This window comes from Stenella coeruleoalba (assembly GCF_951394435.1).
Source record: "Stenella coeruleoalba genome assembly, chromosome: 11".
NCBI classification, from domain to species: Eukaryota; Metazoa; Chordata; class Mammalia; order Artiodactyla; family Delphinidae; genus Stenella; species Stenella coeruleoalba.
Genome location: NC_137157.1, coordinates 15,508,693 through 15,520,215, shown reverse-complemented (window position 1 = coordinate 15,520,215; position 11,523 = coordinate 15,508,693). Strand labels below are relative to the sequence as shown.

General features: G+C 35.0%; 1 protein-coding gene across 3 annotated transcripts in view; it reads right to left on the bottom strand.

Annotated features, from left to right (window-relative positions):
• Positions 1–1,767: 1,767 nt before the first annotated feature.
• CRY1 (cryptochrome circadian regulator 1) overlaps positions 1,768–11,523 on the bottom strand; it is a 93,187-nt gene continuing 83,431 nt past the window's right edge. The window contains exons 6-13 of one of the 3 annotated variants that reach the window (XM_079937785.1): positions 11,110–11,250; positions 10,716–11,027; positions 9,405–9,556; positions 8,963–9,165; positions 8,763–8,858; positions 3,662–3,733; positions 3,482–3,581; positions 1,768–2,709 (exon numbers count right to left, since the gene is read on the bottom strand). In XM_079937785.1, coding sequence (XP_079793911.1) covers positions 2,583–2,709; positions 3,482–3,581; positions 3,662–3,733; positions 8,763–8,858; positions 8,963–9,165; positions 9,405–9,556; positions 10,716–11,027; positions 11,110–11,250 — 1,203 coding nt within the window. In that variant the 3' untranslated portion in view covers positions 1,768–2,582. Of the gene's footprint in view, positions 2,710–3,481; positions 3,586–3,661; positions 3,734–8,762; positions 8,859–8,962; positions 9,166–9,404; positions 9,557–10,715; positions 11,028–11,109; positions 11,251–11,523 lie in introns of all 3 variants that reach the window. The other 2 variants (XM_079937783.1, XM_079937784.1) reach the window with 2 other exon arrangements.

Sequence of the window (11,523 nt, the reverse complement as noted above, 5' to 3'; positions counted from 1 at the left end):
ATACAAAACTCCCATTATTCATGGCTTTATCGCACTCTTTTTCCTGAAATACAAGGATTTGGGGTCCAGACTAACCAAAGTGTGTCACCTGCATCTAGGAAAAGGGAATTAAAGTAGGATACAGAAAGGAGAAGGACGTTAAGGAATGTAAACTAGGGCCTTAGAACTGCATGCGGCAGTCACTGGTCAGGAGGGAGGGAGCAGAGATGTGCATTAAGGTGCTAGCAGCTTATATCAGGGCTCCACATAACTGTATGAGGAATGACAATACATATAACCCTGTGCATTGTAATCACACTTGAAATTGACCAACTTAGCTATGCCAGCTGTCTTAAATAAATGCTACCCAAAGTTTTTTCCATCCTAGTTTAAAGAGTTCATTTCTAGAACCATACAATCAGAAAAACACTTTGATGGAGAAACGGGGGTTCAAAGAACCTAGAACCTAGTATTAGGCATATTACCTACAAGAAAATTACAAACATATGTTTGAAATTGTGGGAAGATCCTGAAGTTTCTAGTACACAAGAGATGGTTAAAAGTAATATTGCTATCAGTCTTTTATACCCCAAATTAGTAACTGTTTTAAGTGAATGTGAAAAACTTAAAAACGTAGTTCCCTCAATTCAGTTTTTCCAAGTTGCTAAGCACAGTTTTTGGTAATAAGAGTTCAAGAAGTATCTGCTGAATGAACAAAATGTCTTAAAATCCCTCAACCACCTATAGGGTTTTTAGAACACTAACCCTTCCAGTTAGGGGGACAACACTGTATTCAAACATAGTGCATTTGCTCAGTTGGAGCACATTGATTGATACCTCTCTTTCCCTTTTGGTGATTTTTTTGTTTTAGTCACAATTTAGACCAAACTGAAAAAAGCTTTCCCCATCCCACCCCCCAAACATACGAAAATCCTTCTACATTTAAAAGTAAAATATCAGTGCCTATGTTGAAATAGTGTTCTTTTACTAAAATACTGATTTATTCATATGAAAACTGCATCTTTTATTCCCCAAATGGTGATGGTAAATTCCAAGTCAATGAATTTCTCAATTCTGTATAGTACAATCAGGTCCAAAGAGCAGGATGTAAAGTACAGGTGTGAAAAACAAAATATTACTCCTTATTAACAGTGATAAAAGAAGATAAGGCAGTTTTTTCTTTCATTTTCTTTCATCTCATTTCTTTCTCAGTAATGAATTTATTGATCAGTATTAATTCATTATCCAGGATACTTTTTAAAATGTGTATCATCTAAAAATAAAAATGATTGTTTCTGGATTTCTGACTCAAATTTATTTTGAGTTACCTTTAAATACAATTACCACACTGAACATCACTAATAAAGATGGGAAAACAAAAGCCAATGTTTATAATTCCAAATGGTAAGAACTGGCCTACTGGAGAACAGTAAAGGGATAATAATAATGATAACAATAATGGCAGCTAGCCAGAGCTGCAGCGGGCAGTTATGCAGACTATGCACTGTACATTCCAGAGAGCTAGCTACACAGAACAGCAATCCTGTAGCTAATATTTACTGAGCATCCTACCACATGCCAGGCACTGTTATGACCATTTCATATGTAGTATGAAGCAGATACTACTCTCATCCTCACTTTTTATAGAAGAGAAAAAAGAAGGCACAAAAGGTTAATAATTGCCCAAGATCTCAAAGCTAATGAGTGACAGAGCCAGGCATTTGACTCCAGGGCCCACACTCTTAACTGCTACCCCATACTGACTAACTCAGAGTTATAAGCCCAATTACTTGAAAAAAATCTCTTTGATTTTAAATCTTTCTTATAGATAACTTTATTTTTAAAAGTACGAAGTATTTGGAAGATAGTATTCTTACTTGGAATAATTTTGAAAAGTATTTTACTAAATATATATTAGCTGTTTCTTCATTCAGAATGGTGACATGTAGTTTACAGAATCTGTCTCTAATTTGTGATCACATCTCACATACCAATGCTCTCCCCCTTACCTAAAACAAACAAAAAATTTTTAAAAAAGGAAAGGAAAAAAAAAAAAACCACCAAGTACACAGGATTCCATATACGCATATACTTTAATAACAAAGTCACTTTAGCTGTAACTGAACAAAGAAAGGGAGACAAGAAGAACTTAACACATGATACTATGATATCCACAACTTTGGGTCAAAACAGGCATACATAAAGCTTTAAAATATATATTGTCTATGTTAATGGAGGCTACAACTACCAATTTTGATTACACATGTTTTCTGAAACATTATTGTCAAAGAGTTCAAAGTTAGACCAAATAATGATGTCAAGAAAAATTCTGTCTTAAAATTTTAACAAAGTCTTTTAAGAAAGTCTAAAATCCTATATTCTCACATTGACTCTCAAAACTTTGATTTTTATATCAGAATATCAGTTTGCCACTTTAATTTTTACCATACATGAAAGATTATCAAAAATATATTGATGGGTCTATACTAATTGTGACTATTCATATTTACATTAAGCAAATTCTTTTACCAAGTTCTTTATATACAAATTACCATTTGTCCTATGTCAAATTCATTAAAAAGTTAAAAACTACAGAAATGTTATTAGAAATAATGCATTTCAATATGTAACTGTTTTCCATTAATGAAGAACATTTTAAAATAATTTAACTGAAAAAGTACTGAACTGCCCACCAATTTCTGCTGCAACGGTATTCCTTCTGAATGTTTTCTGTGATTTAAGGAAAAAAAAAAAACTGGGTAAAGCTTGATTGCAAGGAATGACAAAAATCTGATGACTGTTTATTGATCTTCAAGAAATTTACAGATTAATTATATTGGTATTAAAAAATAGCAATGATTAAAAAACGTAAACAGTTCAAGATAACTGAAGAAACAGCAGTCTTTAAAAACTGGCAAATGCACTATATGAATACTTTTCATATAAATTTAAATCACAAAATAGTATCCCATAACCAGTTGAACTGAATACAGGCATGGCTTTCTGACACTTCCAAAAAGGGCCAACATTTTAAAAAAACTTAAACTATTCCCAAACTGGAAATAATTTAGATTTTAGAAGTATCACAATAAATAAAAGAAATTTATAAAATCAAGAGAAGATTTGGGGAAATTTTCATAAGGGGATTATATTAATACCACTAAAATAAAAAAGTCACTTTAATTGTTTTAGACTCCTGGTCACACAGGAAGGAAATGAAAAGGATGGCTTTTTCCGAGGAAAAACCTGAGCATGACATCATAAGCTTTTCAAATTTGAAGATCATCAGTTCAGACGACCATAAAACTGAGTACAGCACTTTGTCCAGTACAGATACATTTCTCTTGTCTAAGAATTAACTGATTTTGTAACAATCACTGAAAAATTTATGCCTCAGATTCTCTGGTTTGAAAATAGAGATTAGCTCCATTTTGGAAATTATATTAATTTATGTTGATTATATACTCCGCTAAAGCAAGAAATAAAGCTCTAAAATATTTACCTAGTTAGTGCTCTGTCTCTGGACTTTAGGACCAATACTCTGTGTGTCCTCTTCCTGACTAGGACGTTTCCCACTGCTGAGACCAGTGCACGTGGAGCTTCTTCCTACACATTTAAAAAAAATGTATGTTTAAGATAAGAAAGGTGAGAAGAAGAGTATGCTCAAATGCTACATTCTTACCTTGCTTTAATAGGTGAGTTTGCTGACTATCTCCATAAGCATAATGTAAAATACCACTCCCTGGAGTGCAACCTGTTAGTATGTTAAACATAGTAAAATTACTTAAACTAATTTCAAGTTGTATGTATTACGATTACAAATCTAATTTTTAGTATTTGTATTGTGCGTTTTAGGATTAATCCACAACCCTTCATATGAACCAAAACTCATACCCAAATCAGGAAAACTTAACTTGTCCTTAAATTTAGGGTCATAGGAATGTGGACTGTTCAAGGGCAAAATCACTAATAATCATTTTCTAAAAAACACTTCTTTACTGGATGACAATTAGACACTTGATCATGAAGTCAAAACATAGGGCATCAGTGAGATATACATCCTTCCTTCACCTCCTCCTCCCTCAGCACCTATCTAAAACATATGTCCTTGGAGATACAGTAAGGGAATAAGGTCCTGCCAGATGAGAGTTAAACAATGGAGCAGTTACCTAGCCTGTAAAATTGTATCAACTCTCCTAAAAAGAAAAAATGTTATAGGAGAATGGGTTAGCACAGAAAAGTAGATTCTAGAGAAAACATTATGGAAAAATATGAGGATCCTACCCCTAGGAGTGGTTGCATGATGGCCCAAACAAGACAATCTACTTATTTTTAGTGTAACTTCATACTTATCACATTTCTCTGGATAAAGAATTCAGCTTTTCGGGTACTCAAAATTGGGAAAGTGAATGCCCTGATCAAGGATGAGGACTTCTGGAAAGGAATATTTCCACCATAAGCTAATAAACTAATGTTCCCTGTTGATATTTTAATTCATATGATTTTAAAATTTCTAGTCTGTCATTCACAGAATGGTCACCACTAATTATAGCAAACGTTCAGGCTTTAGACTTGTAAGGCTGAAGGCCAGACTCAGGACTGTGGCAAATTCACCGCTGAATGGTGCTGCTACTGGTCTTACCATCATCAGGGCTTCCCCTAGTAGCGATACTTGTCATCATGCATCTTTGCACGACTCTATTGAAATCTTCACAAAATAATGTGAAGGTACTTAATTCCACTGAATTGTACATTTAAAATGGTTAAAATGCTAAATTTTATGTTGTGCATATTTTACAATTAAAAAAACTTCAACAAATACATTTTTCAATTATCGTATTTATTTGATTTTTATTGTTATTTTCTATTTTTCTGAATTTTCTAAACTGTCTATAGTGAATAGTTTTTTAAAGCAGTTTTGAGGAGTAATTTATATACCATAAAATTCAACTGTTTTAAGGGTACAGTTCAATAATTTTTAGTTAATTTACAGAGTTGTGTAATCACCAGCATAATCCAGCTTTAGAACATTTTCATCACATCCAAAAGATCCCTCATGTCCATTTGCTTTCATTCTCCATTCCTACCTATAAGCCTAAGGTAGGCACTAATCTAATTTCTCTTTTAAAAACATGACTTTTCTCACTAGTTCATATAAGTGGAATCATGCAGCATGTGGTCTTTTGTGTCTGGCTTCTTTAACTTAACATAATATTTTTGAGATTTATCCATGTTGTAGCATATATCAGCATTTTGTTCCTTTTTATGAATTAATATTCCATTATATGGATACACTCCATTTTGACTATCATGAATAAAGCTATTATAAACATTCACATATAAGTCTCTGTGTAGACATGTATTTTCACTTCTTTTGGATAGACACTTAGGAATGGAATTTCTGGGTTGTATGTTAAATTTATGTTTAGCTTTTAAGAAACTGCCAAACTGCTTCCCAAAATGGCTTCACTGTTTTACACCCTACCTCTCAGCAATGTATGAGCGTTCCAGTTTCTTCACATCCTCCACACACTCGTTACTGTCTGTCTTTTTTATTTCAACCACTCTAGTGGTTATAGGGTGACCAACTCATCCCAGTTTGGGACTCTTCAAGTGTTAGCATGGAAAGTCCTGTGTCCCAAGAAACTCCTCAATGCCAGGCAATCAGTGATAACTGGTCACCCTAAGTGGGTGTGAAGTTCTATCTCTTAGTAGTTTTAATTTGCATTTCCCCAATAACTAATAATGCTGAACAGGTATTTTATAATAGAAAAAATTTTAGTAGTCTGCTTTATTATAAGAACAAAAATACCTCAAGGCATCTTTGTATGTTAGTTTATTCCTTTCCTGAGCACAAAAAGTCTACAAAAATGAGAGGACAAAAATGCAGTTTCTGTTGCAGAGATTAAGAATTTTTGCACAGTCATTAAAAAACTTAAATCATAAAGAATCTTGCCCTTTGAAATGCCTTTAAGACACTGTAAATAAAAGCCTACGAATAGGGTAAGTATGGGGCATTAAGGGATACGCTTCTGAAGTATAAGTCCTTTCTAGCATTTAAAAAAAATTTTTAATTTATATTTTGGCTGCGTTGGGTCTTCATTGCTGCGCACAGGCTTTCTCTAGTTGCGGTGAGCGCGAGTTACTCTTTGTTGCAGTGCGTGGGCTTCTCGTTGCGGTGGCTTCTCTTGTTGTGAAGCGCTGGCTCTAGGTGTGCCGGTTTCTGTAGTTGCAGCACGCAGGCTCAGTAGTTGCAGCATGCGGGCTCTAGGGCATGCGGGCTTCAGTAGTTGTGGCGTGTGGGCTTGGCTGCTCTGTGGTATGTGGGATCTTCCTGGACCAAGGATCGAACCCATGTCCCCTGCATTGGCAGACAGATTCTTAATCACTGCGCCACCAGGGAAGTCCCCATGTAAGTCCTTTCAAATGGAACAGAAACCTGAGGGGAGAAATTCTTAACAGCATAGTAACCTAAGGATCTTGCCATAATCACTCCCATTTTCAGGTCTACAATGCTCTCTCCTTCATCTGCCTACTTAAATGCTACCCACCCCACCATCTTCTTTTTAAAAAAATTTTTTTTATTTATTTATTTTTGGCTGCATTGGGTCTTTGTTGCTGTCTGCGGGCTTTCTCTAGCTGTGGTTGAGTCGGGGATACTCTTCATTCTCATTGCGGTGGCTTCTCTTGTTGCGGAGCACAGGCTCTAGGCACGTGGGCTTCTGTAGTTGTGGCACACGGGCTCAGAAGTTTTGGCTCACGGGCTCCAGAGCACAGGCTCAGTAATTGTGGCGCACCAGCTTAGTTGTTCCGCAGCGTGTGGGATCTTCCCTGACCAGGGCTTGAATCCATGTTCCCTGCATTGGCAGGCAAATTCTTAACCACTGCACCACCAGGGAAGTCCCCCACCATCTTCTAAGAAAAGTTTCCTAGTTCCTTCAACTCCCTTTTTTCCTATTGCATGAGGAGGCAGTGTCTTACAATTTATCACTTTTTTCATTTTCTTTTTACCCCTTCCACACCCCCATTTAGACTCTAAGCTCTATGTAGCTTTTATGTCTTCTATGTCTTTTGAAAGCCTCTAAGCACCTAGCTACAAAGTGTGTTATAGGCAAATATTTACATGATTAGACTACTTTCAAGATTTATTAATCCTATCACAAAACATCATGTTTATAAATTTGTGAAGCAAAATTATTCCAGTTTAACTTGCTAACATGATTAGTTTTGCAGATAAATACAGATTTGGACTAAGAAGCAGTATGTACCATCATTATCCATTAGCTAGGTAACTGGAGTCTGTTGCTTTCCACCCTCTGCCACCTGCTTGTTATCTCACTGCTTCACAGAACTTCTGTCCCTCAAACTCATGTGTGGGCAAAAGAGGCAGTCTGTGAACTGCATAATAAATCTGATAGAACTTTTGAAATGCTACCTTGTTAAAGTTTACTTCAAATTGTAGGAGACGCTGAGAAAGAACATTTTTGAAGTACACTGCCATCATTAGCAACAATTTGAATGCAGGTGAAACACATTCCAGTAATAAAATATTTTGTCTTATGAACACTACATTTGGCATTACATTTGCAGGGGAGACCCAGTGATACAGGAAAGAGTATGAACTTTAGGACTAGTTAGACTTGGATCTGAATCTTAGCTCAACTACTTACTAACTGTGGGATCTTGGTTAAGTTACCTAACTCTTCTAGGCTAATTTTCCCAATCATAAAATGAGAAGCCTACCACCACCCCTCAAGGTTATTGTGAGTATGTGGCCAAAATCCCCTCATACTTAGGCACAAAGTAGGCAGTCAAGATATGAGTGCTTTCGTTTCTTTCTCCTTAAGCTAATTGTTGATGCTCTCAAAAGTATGCAAAATATTTCTGAATTCAGAAAGGTTCAATTTGTTAAAGGTGTTATTCTTAATATCAAATTTTGAATAGCTGACTTCTTTTTTTAAAAAAAAATAAGCTTTCCTCTAATGCAGCCTTGGTGTTTTTTTTTTTTGCCTTTTAGTAACCATGCAGAATTATTTATTTTACTACCTATAACTGAAATACCAAAAAAACCTTATTTCCAAACCACAAAATGACGTTTTAGAATTTAGAATATGGATGTTTTTATCCCCTTACACGACCAAACAGAAAGTAATAAGTCCAGCCATTCAGCCTTGTTTTTAATCAAATTAATTAGCTTCATGCTATTTTTGGTTAGAAACTTTGAAAATTGATATGATTCAAATTTCCAATACATACTGACTTCTTGACACATATTAAGAACATATGTGGCAACTAACTATATATATCACAAAGAAAACCATTATAGACCAGGCTTTGTAAGAAAAAACTCACGTGCAAAAGGACTAGAGGCCCTATGCATGTGCGTGATAAATCTTTTGGCCACGTTCACAGGGCCTCTGACCTTCTTAACTAATTACCTTATAGCTGATATATACTTAAAGGGAGTAAAAAATAATGACCATTCTGAATATATAACATTTCAGTTTCATTTTATCCTTAAAAATTGCTAACCTCATTCAGTTTGCAAGATCTTTACCTTGACCCAATTCCACTATATATAATGATGTTTCTATCTCTAAAATGTCACTAATGGAGTGAGGGTATGTGTGTATGTATATGTACATGTATGCATGTGTACAAGGAACCTATTACACAATTTAAAGATAGATTTTAAAAAACATATTATAGTGAGGTATGATAAACAATATATTTATAATTAATCTCTTTATGTTACTAAGTGCAGAAATTTCCTTTTCACTTACTTCCACTGCTGCTATAACCTGGGATATTTTCTCCAGGAGAATACCCCATGAGGCCTCCATTCCCATTAGGATTAGATGGCACTGATGCAAGAAGACCTAAAGGGAAAAAATTTCCTATTAAGTTATGATCAAGATCAAGTTCAAGGATGGGTACATAAACAGCTGCCAAAGAAACAAATCAAAGGCATTTACTGACATACCTAGTCCTCTATATCGTGAAAGCTGCTGATAGATCTGTTTCATCCTCTCAATATTCAAACGGCTTGCCTCAGCATGGTTCACCATTGGTTTGGGGTAATTAACTCCTATCAAACATTTGGCTACCTTTTGAATACCTTCTGGTGCATTCCAAGGATCATAGATATATTTTGCAGGGAAGCCTCGTAGGACAGGCAAATAACGTCTTTTGGGAGAAGGAAGAAAAATTATTAATAAAATGAACTATAAGCAAATTATAACAAACTATTTATTAGCTATGAATGACCAAAATCAAATCAATACTATTTAAATGATTTGTTACCCTTCTGCTCATCTCTGCTGCCCATGATGAGTGGGGAATACCCACTTTTCATGTTGCTTAAACATGAAAAGTTCTTCCTAGATTAGCTATTCCAGACTGAATAATAATCATTCTTGATTTACCTGATATAGTCTCCATTGGGATCTGTTCTCCTACCAAAACCAACAGGACAATAGCAGTGAAAAAATTGTTGGAAAAAGGAACTACAAGACAGCCACATCCAACTTCCAGCATTTATGCTCCAATCTGCATCAAGTAATAATTCTTCAAATACCTTCGGAAGTAACAGTAATCACAATTAGTCTGCACACACGTAATTCTCAAAGCAAGCATTTTTCCAGGTCTCTGTAGATCAAAAGTCAAGGCAAGAAAATCTAGCACAGAGCTGTAAACTTAAACATTCCAAAGTTAGCTTCCTTGTCTGTGTTCTATTCTATAATGAGTTATTTCAGGGAAAGAAACATATTAGTAATATATAGATTTCTGAATAGAATTTACTATTCTAATCTTTGCAGTGTTACTGGAAGAGGGGAGAGTAAAAGTTATTAAAGTCACCAATTTAAAAGGATAAGATGGGATATGAGAAGATTAAAAAACTGGAAGAAAAAGCAGTAAACACTTTCAAGAATGCAAAAATGCTACCAAATAAACCACCAACAAAAACTTGGAAGCTTAGTACAATGGCCTACATAATGGGAACAATCAAATACAAATGACCTTTAAAAATTCATTAGTATTATACAGTTTAAATTTGGGATTCCTTGATCCAAAAGAGAAATAGAATTAAAATAAATTATTTTTTATAAATTCATTGTGTGCTGTACATCTACCTCATGCACAACTTTGTACTAGGAAATACAGGAGATGTAAAAAAACACAGGATCAGAAATGGTCTTTGGATAGGGGAAATTTATGATATAGGCAGGAAGGTAAAACATATATTTAAGTCCCATTATATATAACCAAAAGATGTCACAAAATGTTGTATGCTTCACATTACATAATATAATTATGACTAAAAAGCTATGGTATTGAAGTGAGATGAAATGATTTATAGCTTAACATTTATAAAACAAATTTGCTATTTCTAAGAACTCAGATGAATCCTTTATGTGACAGAAATGATCACCTATAAATATATATCGACCCAATAAGTCCAGAGTATTAAATCTTATAGCTCCCTTGATGGCTAGGCTGATTTAGCCATTGAAATGACTTCAGGTTAACTGAACCACTTTTCACCAGTTCTCCTATCTGATTATGCCATTCTGCTCCCCAAAAGTGTGTCTGTATGATGAGAATTAAATGCTTTTCTATTGAAAAAATTAGACTATAAATGAATCTACATAGCAGACAATTTTTAGGAATTGTTTTATAAAGGTACAGAGTTCTTCAGAATAAGGCCATACTACATTAGCTGGAAGAACACTTACCTTCATTCCTTCTTCCCAACTAATCCACAGGTCACCTCGTGTCAGGAAGCAAGCAACTGCATGTCTGGCTAAATGATGGATCCAACCCTCCTGACGAAGCTGTGTCATGATGGCATCAATCCATGGAAAGCCTGTCCGTCCTTCTGCCCATTTCGCTAAAGCCTCAGGATTCTTATCCCAAGGAATCTGAACACAGATGGGATTTCCTTCCATTTTGTCAAAGCGTGGATTATTTGTTGCTGCTGTATAGAAAAATTCACGCCATAACAGTTGCCCATAAAGGGAAAGGGGAGGGGAACTGTTCTTTTTTACCTAAGATTAAAAAGCAAAGAAGTATTATCAGCAATTTAAGAAAAAAGTATTTTGAAAAATAAGCTCCAGTTCCAGATAATACCTTTTTGTAGAGATCTGTCAGTTTGAAGTAAAACAGTCGACATGACAAACAACCAAATCGGAGATAAGGACTGAGTCCAGTAGGGCTAGCGAGCAGGGAATTCGCATTCATTCGAGGTCTTTCAAAGTTTGCCACCCAAGCCTGAAAACACACAGAGAAAATTATGCTAACTAATTGCCTTTTCCATTTTAAAAGATTGTTTAAAGTTGAGATTTTTTTAAAAGTTACATAGGGCTTGGAAAATAAAATATCATTTTTCTAGCCACAAATGACAGATTTTAATAAAAAACAAGCAAGATAAAAGTGATCATTCTTTTGTTTTAGCCATCCTCATGCAGTAAATTCCTAACACAAGGCTGAGAGCACCTTCAATCTGTCTCTCTGACACTGAGAAAAATATGAAATAGAAGAACT